General features: G+C 41.4%; 1 protein-coding gene across 4 annotated transcripts in view; it reads right to left on the bottom strand.

Moving 5' to 3' along the window:
- The window catches only part of NDST1 (N-deacetylase and N-sulfotransferase 1), an 88,072-nt gene that overhangs the window by 28,735 nt on the left and 40,195 nt on the right, over positions 1 to 19,142 (bottom strand). For all 4 annotated transcript variants that reach the window (XM_070374636.1, XM_070374637.1, XM_070374638.1 and 1 more), the window contains one exon: positions 17,149 to 17,236. In XM_070374636.1, coding sequence (XP_070230737.1) covers positions 17,149 to 17,236 — 88 coding nt within the window. The remainder of the gene's footprint in view (positions 1 to 17,148; positions 17,237 to 19,142) is intronic.

Below are 19,142 nucleotides of genomic sequence, written 5' to 3'. Positions count from 1 at the left end.
AAGTTCTCCCCGTATTTGGGCCCTCAAGGTCTGTCTGTGCGATATGCAGTTCAGATACAATGATCCCAAGGGTTTCCTCTAGCTCTGACTTGCTTGCTGTGATTTTATTCCTGTTTTTCTGTTGGGCTATCTTTTACTTATTAACTTATAGATGTTTCTTGTATATATATATACAGGATGTTTAAGCTGTCTTGTGTATATCACCACAACTACCTCTGATATGCTAAGGGTTGTGTGTGTATGGCTCAGCCATGTCTGACTCTTTGCAACCCAATGGACTGCAGCCTGCCAGGCTCCTCTCTCCATGGAATTTTCCAGGCAAGAATACTAGAGCAGGTTGCCATTTCCTACTCGAAGGGGTGGAACCTGCCTCTCTTGTGTCTCCTGCATGAGCAGGCAGATTCTATACCACTAGTACCAGCCGGGAAGCCCCGTTAAGGGTTAAGAACATAAAAATGCTGACAAACAACGCAGTGTTGCTCTTCTTTGGCTTTGGCGCTAAGCTGCAGACTTTCCTCCCAGAGCTGCAGACTAGGAGGGTTTGCCTAGGATTTAAGAGAGGCTGTCCTCACTGTGGCCCAAGCAGGTGGCAGCTCAAGTGAATACTCACTACAGATGACCACTCATGGGCTCTTCCCTCCTGCCCAGTCCTGAAGGGTAGCATGTGAGGAACAAGGGAAAGTCACCAAGAGGAGGGCAAGTATGAACCAGACAGCCCTCAGCCTTCAACCTCAACCCTTAAGACATGAAAACAAACTCATTCCAGGCAAAGAACAGATAAAACCCCACAAGAACAACTAAATGAAGTGGAGATAGGCAACCAACCTGAAGAAGAATTTAAAGATGCTGAAGTGTGAGCTGCTCAACCTTGCCTGACTCTTTGCGACCCCATGGATTGTAGCCTGTCAGGCTCCTCTGTCCATGGAATTCTCCAGGCAAGAATACTGGAGTGGGTTTTCATTTCCTTCTCCAGGGGATCTTTCCAACCCCGGGATCAAACCCAAGTCTCCCTCATTGTGGGCAGATACTTTACTCTGAGCCACCAGGGAATAAGAATTTAGAGTAACGATAGTAAGCATGATTCAAAATCTCGGAAAAAGAATGGAGGCATAGATCATTAAAATACAAAAGATGTTTAACAAAGAGCTAGAAGATTTAAAGAACAAACAGAGATGAAAACAATACAATAATTGGAATGAAAAATACACTAGAAGAAATCAATAGCAGAGTAACTGAGTCAGAAGAAGTGAGTGGAAAGACAAAATGATAGAAATCACAGCCATGGAACAGAATAAAGAAAAAAAAATAAAGAAATGAGGACAGTCTCAGAAATCTCTGGGATAATATTAAATACACCAACATTCGCTTTATAGGGTCCCAAAGGAGGAGAGAGAGAGAGAAAGGGACTGAGAATATATGAAGAGACTATAGCTGAGAAGTCTCCTAACATGAGAAAATAATCACCCAAGTCCAGAAAGAATCCCATACAACATAAACCCAAGGAGGACCATAAACCCCCCAGTTCAGTTCAGTCGCGTCCGACTCTGCGACCCCATGAATCGCAGCACGCCAGGCCTCCCTGTCCATCACCAACTCCCGGAGTTCACTCAGACTCACGTCCATCAAGTCAGTGATGCCATCCAGCCATCTCATCCTCTGTCGTCCCCTTCTCCTCCTGCCCCCAATCCCTCCCAGCATCAGAGTCTTTTCCAATGAGTCAACTCTTCGCATGAGGTGGCCAAAGTACTAGAGTTTCAGCTTTAGCATCAGTCCTTCCAAAGAAATCCCAGGGCTGATCTCCTTCAGAATGGACTGGTTGGATCTCCTTGCAGTCCAAGGGGCTCTCAAGAGTCTTCTCCAACACCACAGTTCAAAAGCATAAATTCTTCGGCGCTCAGCCTTCTTCACAGTCCAACTCTCACATCCATACATGACCACAGGAAAAACCATAGCCTTGACTAGACGGACCTTTGTTGGCAAAGTAAAAGTCTCTGCTTTTGAATAAACCCCCAACACATATTAATAAAACAGACAAAAATTAAAGACAAAAAAACATTGAAAACAAAAGGCAACAAATAACATACAAGGGAACTCCCCAGAGTTATCAGCTGATTCTTCAGCAGAAACTCTGGGGGCCAGAAGGGATGGCACAATATACTTAAAGTTATAAAAGGGAGACATCCACAGCCAAGAACACTCTATCCAGCAAAGCTTTCATTAAAATTCAACGGAGAAATCAAAAGCTTTACAGACAGGCATAAGCTAAGAGAATTCAGTACCACCAAACCAGCCTTACAACAAATCTTAAAGGAACTTCTTTAGGCAGAAAATAAAGGGCGGACAACGAGAATCAGAAAAAGTACAAAATGGGAAAGCTCACCGTAAAGGCAAACAAAAGGCAGGAAATCATTCATATACAAATCTGATATTAAACCATAAATCTAGAAAAGAGGAGAGTACAAATGAAGAATATTGGCAAGTAAGAGACCAACAACTTAAAACAATCTTGTGCATATGTAGACTAGTATATCAAAACCTCAGGGAAATCACACACACACACAAAATATCTACAAAAGGTAAAGACACAAAAAAGGAAAAGTAATCCAAATACAACAGTAAAGATAGACATTAAATCACAAGAGAAAAGAACAAAAGAGGAAAGGAAGAAAAAGAATTTTTAGAAATAAATCTAACAACTAACAAAATGGCATTAAGAGCATACATATTGATAATTTCCTTAAACGTAAAAGGATTAAATGCTCAAACCAAAAGACATAAATTGGCTGAATAGATACAAAAATAAGACCCATATACACACATGCTATTTACAACAGACTCTTTTAGGAAGGGTCTTAGGAAGCATTATTACAAACAAAGCTAGTGGAGGTGATGGAATTCCAGGTGAACTATTTAAAATTCTAAAAGATGATGCTGTTAAAGTGCTGCACTCAATATGCCAACAAATTTGGGACATTCAGCAGAGGTCACAGGACTGGAAAAAGTCAGTTTTCATTCCAATCTCAAAGAAGGGCAATGCCAAAATATGTTCAAACTACCACACAATTATACTCATTTCACACGCTAAAAGGTAATGCTCAAAACCCTGCAGGCTAGGCTTCAACAGTATATGAATCAAGAAATTCCAGATGTACAAGCTGGATTTAGAAAAGGCAGAGAAACCAGAGATCAAATTTCCAATATCCATTAGATTATAGAAAAAGAAAGGGAATTCCAGAAAAACATCTACTTCTGCTTCATTGACTACAGTAAACCCTTTGACTGTGGGTCACAAAAAATTGTGGAAAATTCTAAAAGAGACAGAAATGCCAGACCACCTTACCTGCCTCCTGAGAAACCTGTATGCAGGTCACGAAGCAGCAGTGAGAACTGGACATGGAACAACAGACTAGTTCAAAATTGAGAAAGGAGTACGTCAAGGCTGCACACTGTCACCCTGTTTATTTAACTTATATGCGGAGTACATCATGTGAAACGCCGGGCTGGATGAAGCACAAGTTGGAATCAACACTGCCGGGAGAAATATCAGTAACCTCAGATATGCAGATAACACCACCCTAACAGGAGAAATCAAGGAGGAACTAAATAAAGAGCCTGTTGATGAAGGTGAAAGAGCAATGTGAAAAACTGGTTTAAAACTCAAGACCAAAAGAAACAAAGAACATGGCATCCAGTCCCATCACTTCATGGCAAATAGACGTCGGGCGGGGGGGGGGGGGGGGGGTGGAAATGGAAACAATGACAGATTTTATTTTTGTGGGCACCAAAATCACTGTGGATGTTGACTGCAGCCATGAATTAAAAGATGCCTGCTCCTTGGAAGAAAAGTAATGATACCTAGACACTGTATTAAAAAGCATAGACATCTCTTTGCCAACAGAGGTACATCTGGTCAAATCTATGGTTTTTCCAGTAGTCATGTACGGGTATGAGATTTAGACGATAAAGAAAGCTGAGGTCCAAAGAACTGATGCATTCGAACTATGGTGCTGGAGAAGACTCTTGAAAGTCCCTTGGACAGCAAGGAGATCAAACGAGTCAACCCTAAAGGAAATCAACCTTCATTATTTCCTGGAAGGACTGATGCTGAAGCTCGAGTACTTTGGCCACCTGATATCAACAGCCGACTCACTGGAAAAGACCCTGATGCTGGGAAAGACTGAGGGCAGGAAGAGAAGGGGGCAACAGAAGATGAGATGGTTGGATGGCATCATTGACTCAATGGACATGAGTTTGAGCAAACTCCAGCAGACAGTGAAGTACAGGGAAGCCTGGTATGCTGCAATCCAATGGGTCACAAAGGGTTGGACACGACTGAGCAACTGAACAACAACAAGGTCAGAATGGCCATCATTAAAATATCTACAAAAAATCAAGGCTAGAAAGGGTGCAGAGAAAAGGGAATGCTCCTATACTATTGGTGAGAATATAAATGGGTACAACCATGATGAAGAAGAATACAGAGGTTTCTTAAAAAACTATATACAGAATTATTAATACCACATGATCCAGCAATAACACTCCAGGCCATATTCCAGAGAAAACCATTATTCAAAAGATACATGCACCCCAGGGTTCACTGCATCACCGTTTACAACAGCCAAGACGTGGAAGCAACTTATCAACAGACCAATGGGTAAAGAAGAAGTGGTACATATATACAATGGAGTATTACCCAGCAGTAAAAATGAGCAAAATAATATTATTTGCAGCAACCTGAATAAACCAAGAGACTCTTATAGTCAGTGATTAAATCAAACAGAAATGACAAGCACCATATGATATCTCTTTATAGGCAAAATCTAAGAAGTTGATACAAATGAACTTATTTACAAACAGAATTAGAGTCACAGATATAGAAAACAAACCTATTATGGAAAACACTTAGAGAGACGGGAATACCAGACCAACTTACCTGCCTCCTGAGAAGCCTGTGTACAGGTGAAGAGGCAACAGTTAGAACCAAACATGGAACAACAGACTGGTTCAAAATTGGCAAGGGAGTACAACAAGGCTGAATATCATCACTCTGGTTTTAACTTATACGCACAGTATATCATGTGAAATTCCAAGCTGGATGAAGCACAAGCTGGAATCAAGATTGACAGAAGCTATACCAATAACCTCAGATACACAGATGACATGACCCTAATGGCAGAAAGCGAAGAGGAACTAAAGAGCCTCTTGATGAAAGTGAAAGAGGAGAGTGAAAATGTTGGCTTAAAGCTCAACATTCAGAAAACTAAGATCATGGCATCCAGTCCCATCACTTCATGGGAAATAGATGGGGAAACAGTGGCTGACTTTATTTTTTCGGGCTCCAAAATCACTGCAGATGGTGATTGCAGCCATGAAATTAAAAGACGCTTACTCCTTGGAAGGAAAGTTATGACCAACTTAGACAGCATATTAAAAAGCAGAGACATTACTTTGTCAATAAAGGTCCATCTAGTCAAGGCTATGGTTTTTCCAGTGGTCATGTAGGGATGTGACAGTTGGACTATAAAGAAAGCTGAGAGCCGAAGAATTGATGCTTTTGAACTGTGGTGTTGGAGAAGATTCTTGAGAGTCCCTTAGACTGCAAGGAGATCCAACCAGTCCATCCTAAAGGAGATCAGTCCTGGGTGTTCACTGGAAGGACTGATGCTGAAGCCGAAGCTCCACACTTTGGCCACCTGATGTGAAGAGCTGACTCATTTGAAAAGACCCTGATGCTGGGAAAGATTGAGGGCAGGAGGAGAAGGGGATGACAGAGGATGAGACAGCTGGATGGCATCACCGACTCAATGGACATGGGTTTGAGTAGACTCCCGACAGTTGGTGATGGACAGGGAGGCCTGGTGTGCTTGGTTCATGGGGTCACAAAGAGTCGGACACGACTGAGCAATGGAACTGAACTGAACCTACAGTTATGTAGGAAAAACATACGTGAACATCTCCATGACCTTGGCTTTGTTCAGAGTTCATATGATACCCAAATATGATACCCAAAATACAGAAAACAATGAAAAATAGATACATTGGCTTTCAAAAAAATAAACCTTCACGCATCACAGGACATTCTCAAAAGAGTGAAAAGACAAGCAAGAGAATGGCAAAAAATGTTTGCAAACCCACAGACTGATTATGGGATTAATATCCAGAATAGGTAAAAGATGTCGACAACACAATTTAAAAATTAGCAAAAAACTAAAAAAAACATTTCTCTAGAAAAGAAATACAAATGGCCCAGAGCACATAAAAGATGCAGAATATAACTGACTGATGGAAATCAAAACTATAATGAGATACAACCTCCCACGGATCAGAATGGCTATCATCAAAAAATCTACAAACAATAAATGCTGGAGAGGATGCGGAGAAAAGAGACCTTACCTACACTACAGGTGGGAATGTGAATGGGTACAACCATGGTGAAGAAGAATATAGAGGTTCCTTAAAAAACTATGTATAGAACTATGTACGATATGATCCAGCAATCCCACTCCAGGGCATATATCCGGGAAAAAAACAGTACTCTAAAAGACAGATGCACTGCAGCGTTCACTGTAGCACTGTTACAATAGCCCAAACGCGGAAGCCGCCTAAATGTTCACTGACAGGAATGGATAAAGAAGATGTGGTACATGTACAATTAAATACTACTCAGCCATTAAAAAGAATGAAACAATGCCATTGGCAGCAACATGGATGGAACTAGAGGCTGTCATACAGTAAGTAACACACAGGAGAAATATCACATAACATCTGTTGTATGTGGAATCTAGAAAGAAATGATACAAATGAATTCATTTACAAAACAGAAACCGAATCACAGGCTTGAGAGGATGAACCTGTAACTCCCAGGCGGGAAGGATAGAGGGTATGACTAGTTTGGGATAGACAAGTACACGCTGCTATAGTTTAAATGGATAACCAGCAAGGACCTATAATGTAGCACATGGAACTCTGCTCAGTGTTACATGGCAGCCTGGATGGGAGGGGAGTTTGGGGAGAATGCATACATTTATATGTATGGCTGAGTCCCTTTGCTAGCCACCTGAAACTATCACATTGCTATTCGGCTACACTCCAATACAAAATAAAAAGGTAAAAAAAAAAAAAAAACAAAGAACGACCATCATCAAAAAATCTACAAACAATAAATGCTGGAGAGGGTGAGGAGTAAAGGGATCTCTCTTACACTACTGGTGTGAATGTAAATGGATACAACCATGATGGAGAAGAATATTCAGGTTCCTTAAAAATCTGTATACAGAACTACCATATGAGCCAGCAATCCCACTCAAAGACATATATCCAGCTGCTGCTGCTGCTGAGTCGCTTCAGTCGTGTCCGGCTCTGTGCGACCCCCGAGATGGCAGCCCACCAGGCTCCCCCATCCTTGGGATTCTCCAGGCAAGAACACTGGAGCGGGTTGCCATTTCCTTCTCCAACGCATGAAAGTGAAAAGTGAAGGTGAAGTTGCTCAGTCGTGTCCGACTCAGCGACCCCATGGACTGCAGCCCACCAGGCTCCTCCGTCCATGGGACTTTCCAGGCAAGAGTACAGAGAAAACCATTATTCAAAAAGATACATGGATGCCAAGGTTCACTGCAACACTGTTTACAATGGCCAAGATACGGCAGTAACTTAAGTATCCACTGACAGACAAATGGGTAAAGCAGAAGCGGTACACATACACGATGGAGTCTTAGTCATAAAAATGAACGAAATACTGCCATTTACAGCAACGTGGGTGGGCCAGGAGCTTCTCACAGTCAGTGATATGTCAGACACAAAATGACAAGTATCATGTGATATCACTCATGCAAAATCTAAAAAGTTGGTATAAATGAACTTATTTACAACATAGAGAGTCACAGATATAGAAAATAAACCTATAGTTACCAGAGGGGAAAGTGAGGGGTGGCTGGGAGGCATAAATTAGGAGACTGGGATCAACATATACACACTAATATATCTATACTATATCTGTATAACAAATAACCAATAAGGCCCTACTATATAGCACAGGGAACTCTATTCAGTATTCTGCATTAATCCCTATGTGAAAAGAATCTATAACAGAGTGCATACAGGTACAGATCTAATTCACTTTGCTGAATGCCAGAAACTGATACAACACAGTATACCAACTAAACTCTAATAAAAATTTAAACATAATATAACATATTTCAGAATTCAATCAAGAAAATGAAAAGCTTCTACCTTGAAAACTCAAAAACATTGCTTAAGGAAGACCTAAATAATTGGAAAGCAACCCATGTTTAAATATTAGAATGCTTACTCTTGCTCAAGTAACAATACTAGTCAGCCCAATATGGAGAAGGCAATGGCACCCCACTCCAGTACTCTTGCCTGGGGAGTCCCATGGAAAGAGGAGCCTGGTGGGCTGCAGTCCATGGGGTCGCTAAGAGTCAGACACGACTGAGTGACTTCACTTTCACTTTTCACTTTCATGCATTGGAGAAGGAAATGGCAACCCACTCCAGTGTTCTTGCCTGGAGAATCCCAGGGACGGGGGAGCCTGGTGGGCTGCCATCTATGGGGTCGCACAGAGTCGGACACGACTGAAGCGACTTAGCAGCAGCAGCAGTCAGCCCAATATACAGATTCATTTCATTCCTATTCAATCAGAGACTTTTTTTTCCCCTGAAGTGGAAGAAAAATTCCTAATATTTATTTGGAATTTCAAGGGATGCTCAAGAGTCAAATTTACCTTGCGAAAGTGTGCTACTGCATTCAAATAGACATACAAACCATAGAGTTTACCTGGAACACAGAAAGAAACCCTCAGCCTAAGCTAAGAACCACAGATGAAAACAGACACGCATCTCCATGACAATGGCCTGGGTTATGGGTCCTAAAATGTGACACCAAAGGCACAGAAAACAATGAAAATTATATACACTGGTCATCAAAAAAGTTAAAAACTTTCATGTGTCACAGGACATTCTCATGAGAGTGAAAGGACAACTAGAGGTTGGCAGAAATATTTACAAACCAGAGGCCTGCTACGGGTTTAAGATGCCAAGAACACAATTTAAAAGTGGTCCAAAAATCTGAACAGACATTTCTCTTAAGACGACATACAAATGGCCAACAGCAAATGAAAAGATGCTCAATACCACCAATACTAGAGAAATGGAAATCAGAACTACAATGAGATGTCTTGTCATACAGGTCACAATGGCCATCATCATAAAACCAATGGGGTCTGAAGTGATCTCTAAAAATGGAGCACAAGACACTTGACCCAGAAAACCCCACAAATCATGCAGATCAAGAGGTTCAAATCTTTGTGTTCACTTTAAGAACACTCGAGAAACCACCCAGGCCATTAAGTGTATGCGTATCTGAAAAGCCACCAAGTATCTGAAGGATGTCACAGTAAACAAGCGATGTGTGCCATTCCATCATTCCAGCGTGGAGCTGGTCGGTGTCCACAGGCCAAACAGTGGGGCTGGACGCAGGGTCAGTGACCAAAAAAAAGTGCCGAATTTTTACTGCACATGCTCACGCACATGCAGAGAGTGCTGAACTTAAGGGCAAAGATATAGATTCTGTGGTCATTGAGCACATTCAGGTGAACAAAGACCCCAGGAGGCAGCACAGGACTTAGAGACTCATGGTCAGATCGACCCACAAGTGAGCCCTCCCTGCCACACTGAGATGATGCTAACTGGAGGAAAACATTGTTCCTAAACCAGAAGAGGAGGTTGTGCAGCAGAAAAAGATATCCCAGAAGAAAGTAAAGAAATAAAAATTGATAGTCCAGAAATAAACACAGCAAAAAATAAATGCATACAAAAGTTAAAAAAAAAATTCTATAAATAAATGTTGGAGAGGGTAATGAGAAAAGGGAACTCTCCTACACGAATGGTGGGAATGTAGGTGGGTATAACCATGATGGAGAAGAAAATACAGGTTCCTTAAAAAACAATAAACAGAACTACTAATACCATAAGATCCAGCAATCCCATTCCAGGGCATATATCCAGAGAAAACTATTATTCAAAAAGATTCACGCACCCCAGGGTTCATGGCAGCTCTGTTTACAATAGGAAAGACATGGAGGCCACACAGATACCTACTGGCAGACAAATGGGTAAAGAAGAAGTGGTACATATATACAATGGAGTATTACTAGCCATAAAAATGAACAAAATATGGATGGACATAGAGATTCTCACAGCCAGTGATGTAAGTCAGACAGAAAAGGACAAATATCATATGATGTCACTTATATCCAAAATCTAAAATGTTGCCATAAATGCCATTATTGATAACACAGATACAGAAAACAAACCTATGGTTACCAGTAGGGAAAGTGAGGGGTGGCTGGAAGGGATAAACTAGAAGACTGGGATCAACATACACACATTACTCTACATAAAATAGATAACTAGTAACAACCTACTATGCAGCACAGGGAACTCTATTTAGTACCCTGCATTAACCCCTATGTGAAAAGAATCTAAAAGACAGTAGATATACAAATAATTTAACTGATTCAATTTGCTGTATGCCTGAAGCTAATACAACACTGAATACCAACTATACTCCAAAAAAAAATTTAAACATAATACAAAATATTTCAGAATTCAGTCAAGGAGGTGAAACACTTCTACCCTGAAAACTCTAAAACACTGCTTAAAGAAACCTAAATAATTGGAAAACAACATGTTTAAATATATTAGAATGCCTAGTAATGTTCAAATAATAATACTATTCAGTAAAAATAGAGATTCATTTCATTCCTATTCAATCTGACTTTTTTTTTCTGAATTGGTAAAAACATCATAATATTCACATGGAATTCCAAGGGACACTGAAGAGCCAAACAGTATTCCAGATGTGTATTACTGCAGTAGCACAGACATACAGACCATGGAATAGACTTGAGAACCAAGAAACAAACCCTCACTTCTAATTTCACTTGATTGCTGATAGAAGTGCTAAGACTGGTCACTGGGCCAAGAACAGATCCAACAAATGGCACTGCTGCTGCTGCTACGTCGCTGCACTCGTGTCCAACGCTGTGCGACCCCAGAGACTCTGGCAGCCCGCCAGGCTCCCCCGTCCCTGGGGTTCTCCAGGCAAGAACACGGGAGTGGGTTGCCACTTCCTTCTCCAATGCATGAAAATGAAAAGTGAAAGTGAAGGCGCTCAGCTGTGTCCGACTCCTAGTGACCCTATGGACTGCAGCCCACCAGGCTCCTCCGCCCATAGGATCTGCCAGGCAAGAAATGCAGATGCAACAAATGGCATGTGCAAAACCTTTACAGTGGATCTTCCCTCACACCATAGACAAAATTTAATGCACAATGAATCAAGGCCTAAAATTTTGGAACTAAGCTATAGAACTGTAGAAGAAAAAAAGGCTGAATATCTCCCTGACCTTCGATTTGGTGCTGGAACCTCCGATTTGACACCTAAGGCACAGAAAACAACGAAAATCAGACATTGGCCTTAAAAAAAAAATAAAAATAAAAAACTTCCACGCATCACAAGACATTCTCACAAGAGTGAAAAGACAACCTAGAGGAGGGCAAAAATGTTGGAACACCATAGGCCTCCTATGGGTTTAATGTTCAGAATATATAAAAGATGCCAACAACAGAATGCAAAATTGGACCCAAAACCTAAACAGACATGTCTCAAAGAAGACATACAAATGGCCAACAGAATGTGAAAAGATGTTCAACATCACTAATTATTAAACAAATGGAAATTAAAACTACAATGAGATACCACTGCACATGGGTGAGAATAGCCATTATAAAAAAAATCTACAAACAATAAATGCTGGAGACAGTGTGGAGAAAATAGAGCCCCCTACACTGGTGGAGGGAGTGTAAATGGGTACACCCACTACAGAGAACACCACTGAGGTTCCTTATAAAACCATATATAGAACTACCCTATGATCCAGCAATCCTCCTCCAAAGCACACATCTAGAAGAAACTAGCATTCCAAAGGAAACCTGCACCTCAGGTCCACTGCACCACTGTTTACAATACCCAAGACTGGGAAGCCACCTAAATGTCCATCGACAGAGGAATGGAGAAAGAAAAGTGCAACACCTATTCGGGGAATATTACTTAGCCATTAAAAAGAATGAAGTAATGCAATTTGCAGCAAGAGATTTTCCTATTGAGTAAGGAAAATCAGACAGAGATGAAAGAAATACCACATAATATTCCCTGTATGGGGAATTTAAAAAGAAAGGATACAAGCTAACTTATTTAGAAAACAAAATAGACTCACAGACTTAAGAATGACTTATGGTTGCCAGGGGTGAAGGGCAGGGAGAAGGGGTTGCAGGGAGTCTGGGATACATGTGAACACACTCGCTATATTTAAAATGGATAAGCACCAAATCCTACTGTATGGTATATGGAACTGTGCTCAGTGCTCTATGGCAGCCTGGATGGGAAAGAGTTTAGAGGATAATGGGCATGTGAATATAACAATTGTTACACATTGTTTTGGGATTAACCCCTTGATCATTATTACATGGTGCCCCCTTCCTTGTTTCTTGTCTTTTTTTTTAAGTTGTAAATATATAAGCACTCAAAACAGGAGCTCCTTAATATATAAAGTAAATGATAATAGTCATAAAAACAGAAACAGTGACACACAATAGTGGGGGACTTTAAACCCCACTTTCATCAATCATCAGCCAGACGAAAAAAATCAACAAGGAAACACGGGCCCTAAAAGAAACATTAGACCAAATAGACTTAGTTGATATTTATAGAAAACAGAAAAGATCATCTTCTATAGTATTCATGGAATATTCCCCAGGACTGATCACACCATAGGCCAAAATCAAGCTTTGGTAAATTTAAGAAAAGTGAAATCACATCAAGCATCTTTTCTGACCACAAAACTATGAGATTAGAAATCAATTACTGGGGAAAAAATATAAAACACATAAATATGTGGAGACTATACAATATGTTACTAAACGACCAATGGATCAATGAAAGAATCAAAGAGGTAATAAAAAAATAACTAGAGACAAGTGACAAATAAAAAAATAGCAAACCTATGGGACTCAGCAAATACAATCTTACCTCACAATAAAAATCTCAAATAAACAACCTAACTTTACATCTAAAGCAACTAGTGAAAAGAAGTAACAAAACCCAAAGTTAGTAAAAGAAAAGAAATCATAAAGATCACAGCAGAAATCAGTGAAATAGAGACAAAGAAAACAATAAAAAAGATCAATGAACCTAAAACCTAGTTCTTTGAAAAGATAAAACAAAACTGATAAACCTTTAGCCAAACTTATAAGGAAAAAGTGGCAAAGGGTGCCAATCAATAAAATTAGAAATGAAGAAGTAACAATGAACACTACAGAAACACAAAGGATCATAAGATGACCACACACGCATACACAAAAACCATTTGCCAAAAAAAACGGACAACTTAGAAGAAATGGACAAATTCTTAGAAAGGCACAACCTTCCAAGACTGAACCAGGAGGAAACAGAAAATATGAACAAACCAGTCACAAGTGCTGAAACTGAAACAGTGATTTTTAAACTCCCCAAAACAAAAGTCCATAACCAGGGGGCTACACAGGCAAATTCTATCAAACATTTAAAGAGTTAACGCCTATCCTTCTGAAACTATTCCCAAAAACTGCAGAGAAGAAATACTCCTAAGCTCATTTTATGAGGCCACCATCACCCTGACACCAAAACCAAAGATACCACACAAACAAAAGAAATTACATGCTAATATCACTGACGAACAGACACACAAAACACTCAACAGAATAGCAACAAACTAAATCCAACAATACATTAAAAGGATCACACACCACGATCAAGTGGGATTTATCTCAAGGATGCAAGAATTCTTCAATATCCACAAATCAATGTGACACACCACATTAACAAACTGAAGAACAAAAACCATATGATCATCTCAACAGATGCAGAGAGAGCTTTTGACAAAATGCAACACCCATTTATGATAAAAAAAAAAAAAAAAAAACACTCCAGAAAGTGGGCATAAAGGGAACTTACCTCAACATAATAAAGGCTATATATGACAAACTCAGACTTCCCTGGTGGCTCAGCCGGTAAAGCATCTGCCTACAATGTGGGAGACCCACTAGTATCATTCTCAATAGTGAAAAGCTGAAACCATTCCCTACAAATCAGGAACAAGCCAAGGATGTCCTCTGCCACCACTTTTATTCAACATAGTTTTGGAAGTCCTAGCCACGGCAATCAGAGAAGAAAAAGAAATGAAAGGAATCTAAATTGGAAAAGAAGAAGTAAAATTGCCACTGTTTGCAGATGACATGATACTATACACAGAAAATCCTAAAGATGGTACTAGTAAACTACTACAGCTCATCGATGAATTTGGTAAATAAAGTTTCAGGGTACAAAATTAATACAAAGAAATCACTTGCTTTCCTACACACGAACAATAAAGGTCAGAAACAGAAATTAAGAAAACAATCCCATTTATCACATCAAAAAGAATAAAATACCTAGGTATAAACCTATGTAAGAAGACAAAAGATCTGTACTATGAAAACTATAAGATGCTGATGAAAAGAAATAGAAGATGACACATATGGAGGGATACACCATGTTTTTGGATTGGAAGAATCAATACTGTCAAAATGACTGCACTACCCAAGACAATCTACAGATTCAATGCAATCCCTACTGAATTACCAATAGCATTTTTCACTGAATTAGAACAAAAATTTAAATTTGTACAGAGTCACAAAAGACTGAATAGCCAAAGCAATCCTGAGAAAGGAAAATGCAGGTAGAGGGATCAGGCTCCCTGACTTCAGACTACACTACAAAGCCACAGTCACCAAGACGTATGCTGCTGGTACAAAGACAGAAATATAGATCAACAGAACAGGACACAAAGCCCAGAAATACAACCCCGCACCTATGCGCAATTAACTTATAACAAAGGAGGCAAGACTACACATTGGAGAAAAGACAGTCTCTTCAATAAATGGTGCTAGGAAAACTGGACAGCTACATGCAAAAGAATGAAATAATACCAGACACAAAAATAAACTAAAAATGGATCAAAAACTAAATATAAGGCTGGACATTATAACTCTTGGAGGAAAACACAGGCAGAACACTTTGACACAAATCGCAGCAAGATCTTTTTGAATTAACCTTCCAGAGTAATGAAAATAAAAACAAAAATAAATAAATGGTGTTCAAACTCAAAAGTTTCTGCACAGCAAAGGAAACCATAAACAGAAAGACAATCCACAAAATAGGAGAAAATATTTGCCAACAAAGTGACTGACAAGGGATTAATCTCCAAAATATACACAAAACTGTTCATGAAGCTCTAGGTCGAAAAAACAAACAACCCAATAAAAAAAATAGGCAGAAGATCAGAGATTTCTGCAAAGAAGACATACAGATGGCCAAAAAGCACATGAAAAGATACTCAACATCACTAAATATCAGAGAAAAGGAAAGCAAAATACAGTGATGCATCACTTCACACCAGTGAGAATGGCCATCATCAAAAAACATGCGAACCATACACAGGGAGCTCTGCATGGCGCTCTGTGATGATGCAGAGGAGGAGAACAGCTCAGGGAGTGGGGAGGCTCAAGAGGGAGGGGAGATATATATATATAATTATGACTGATTTGCACTGATGTAAGACAGAGATCCCCACAACACTGAAACAATTCTCCTCCAATTAAAAAATCGAAAAAATATGCAAACAATAAATGCTGAAGAGGGTGTGGAGAAAAGGGAATCCTCCTACACTGTTGGTAGGAATGTAAACTGGTATAGCCACTAGGGAGAATGTTATGGAGGTTTCCTAAAAAACTAAAATAGAACTACCATATGATCCAGCAATCCCAGTTCTGGGCATATATTCAGAGAAAACCATAATTTGACAAGATACATGCACCATAATGTTCACTGCAGCATTATTTACAACAGCTGAGCCAAGGAAACCACCTAAACGTCCACCAGCAGGGGAACGGATAAAGAAGAGGCACATGTAGTAGCTCAAACGGTAAAGAATCTGCCTGCAATGCAGGAAACCCAAGTTCAGCTCCTGGGTCAGGAAGAGCCTCTGGAGAAGGGAATGGCAATCCATTCCAGTATTCTTGCCTGGAGAATCCCATGGACAGAGGAGCCTGGCGGGCACAGCCCATGGGATCACAGAGAGTCAGATACGACTGAGCAACTGACAGTACCTACTGCTCCATTAAAAAGAACGAAATAATGCCATATGCAGCCACAGGGATACTACAGATTATCATACTGAATAAGCCAAAGTAAATATCATATCACTCATAAGCGGAATCAGATTTCTACAAAATGATACAAATGAACTTAGTCACGAAACAGAAACAGTTACAGATATGGAAAACAAACTTATGGTTACCAAAGGGGAAAATGGAGGGGGAGGGATAATCAGCAGTATGGGATTAACATGTACACATGACCATAAATAAGACAGATAACCAACGAGGACCCGCTGTACAGCACAGGGAACTCTACTCGATATTCTGTGGTAACCTATATGAGGAAAGAATCTAAAAAAGAATGAACACGTATATATGTATAACTGAATCACTTTGCTGCACACCTGAAACTAATTCAACATTGTAAATCAACTATACGTGAATAAAATTTTAAAAAGAAAGAAAATAAACTCATGACAGTGCTCGTCTCTGGGGGGTACAATTATAGTGCTTTTTCACTTTCTCTGCTATATATTTCTGAAATGTTCTTATAATTCAACAATTCCTTTGTAAGGCAGAAGTAGTACAAAGAATATTAAAGGTGGGGGTGAGACAGACAAGAGGGAGAAGATGCCCAACCCCAGGGCAGCAGAGCCTGAGCGCCGGGGACGAACTGGGGGCTATTGTCGCGTCACTGCTACCCCCAAGTGCCCTCTACCTGGGGCTGCGACTGCTCTGTGGGCTGTCTGGTTCTGGCAGAGGCCACAGGGGTCAGGTCAAATGTGACCCTAAGTGGGCCCATGCACCCTCCTGTTGTCCCCACGGCACTGCACTCCGAGGGTCTGGATGTTGAGGGCCCGTGGAAGTTGTGAGTAGGGGCAGAGCCAGGCCCACTTACCTGTGTGGAAGAATTTCCCTGAGTAGCCCAGGTTGAAAGTGAAGTTTGGGATGTGTGTCCGTAGTTCGTTCTGTGTATCAAACAGGGCCTAGGATAGGCAGAGTGGGGACAGTGCGGTGAGAGGAAGCCAGGAGCTCCCTGCTCCTCCCATGAGGGCCCACATCAAGGGTCTGGCTCCTACAGTACCAGCTACAAAGGCTGCAGGGCCCAAGGAAAAATAAGAATAGGGATGTCTGCACAAAAATTGTTAAAAATGTCAGGAAGGGAACAGCGGAGGATCACCTTGTGTGGGCATCTTCCAAGCATGGGGCCCTGTGTGACTGTGCAGGCCCCATTCCCACGAAGCCAGCCTGTGCCACCACCTCCACCAGGCCTCCGGCAAGACAAGGCCTAGACCCTAGCCTGATACTGCTGTGTCCTTGAGAAAGTTTAGCAACTTCTCCAGGCCTCAGTTTCCCTAGGTGTGAAATGGGGTTAACAACAGCTCTCTCACGGGACTCTAAATGAGATACTACATGTAAAACAGCCTGGCATTTTGGCAAATGATGAAAAATGGTAGCATTGTCATGTCTGAAGTCACTGCCACTGTTAGCCTCATGTCTTCATCTGTCAAATGAGGGGGATTTCACATCACTGGTGACTAAAAGGCTGATACCAAAGGACCACAACTTTTCTAAAGATATACTGTGTGTCCAGCAATGCAGCGTTTCCATGCACGGCACACTCAGTGCTTTGCATGTCAGAGAAGGGATGCTGACCCTTGTGAAACAAACATTCAGTTGTCCTCTGGAGTGGGGACTGAAAAAGTCCCTACCAGGCATGATGTGCAAGGCTGCTGGGAAACCTGCAAGAAGAGCCTGCTATCAGAACACTTTGCAAACAGAAAGTCCTGGCTCTCCTGGGGCCACGCACTACCTCATGGACATCCATGCCCTAGCTGTGCTGCCTTGGGCCAGTCACTTCACCTCTCTGAATCTTAGTGTCTGCCTCCATAAAATGGGATTTAAAACAATACCCATCTCACAAAGCTGCTGTGAGGATCAGATGAGGCAACACATAGAAAGGGCTGAGCACAGAGCCTGGCGCTTGCCAAGCCTTGAATAAAAGCTGCTGTTGGTATTACTTAAGTTGTACTGGACAGCCCGTACTGTACAAGTTAATGAGGCAACATTCATGTTTCTGAAAGAAAAGCTCAGTTGTCGCCAGTGCTTGGGACTGAAGAAAAAAAAATTTTTTTTAACTGTCCATTCTGACTCAAAAAAGGATGCTTAAGGCAAATGGGACCTGGCTGCTGGAGGGCTCGGCAGTCTCCACTGAGCTGCATGCATGGAAGAGGGCATCTCTGTTGGTACTCTTCTACAGAAACAGCTCCAAACTGCTAGCATTCTTCTCACTCTAAAAATGGGGAAAATAAGAACCAAGAGGCCAAGTCTGGGGTTCATGGGAGACACAGTGAGCCTGGCAGCCTGATTTCCTTCTGGGGCCAACACTGGACCTCTCAAGGACTCATCCTGGACAGGGAGCAAAGACCTAAGTTACAGAGGAGAGAGCAAGGCTGGGCCACCAGAAGAATGACCTAGGTAGAAAACAGAGTAATCTGCTTTGCTGGAGGTGGATCGTGGCATCGTATGAAGCCTCAGCTGGAAGGCTCAAGAGGAGCTGTCGCAAAACTTTCTTCCAACAGAGGAGCCGTTGAGGAGGTGAAATCTCAGAAGCAGACACATAAAAAAAGCAATACTGCCCTGTCCTAAAAGTGGGGCAGAGGGCTCAGAGCCTGGCACCTGCACACGCCCCCGACCCCAACCCCAGCCATCCAGGCCCCTCCCACCCACCCCATCTTGTCATTTCACTGCTGAGGTTCAGACAAGGGAAGGGGTGTGCTCAGGTCACCCACTTAGGGGCAGACTGGGACTTGAACCCAGGTCTTGACTCCCCAGACACTGCCTGCTCCCCAGAAGCCTCTGCTCTGCTCTTCTCCTCTGGAGGTGTAAGGA

This window comes from Bos mutus, chromosome 7, assembly GCF_027580195.1.
Source record: "Bos mutus isolate GX-2022 chromosome 7, NWIPB_WYAK_1.1, whole genome shotgun sequence".
Classification (NCBI taxonomy): domain Eukaryota; kingdom Metazoa; phylum Chordata; class Mammalia; order Artiodactyla; family Bovidae; genus Bos; species Bos mutus.
Note: the sequence above shows the minus strand (reverse complement) of the source record. Positions and strands in the feature narration are given on the sequence as shown.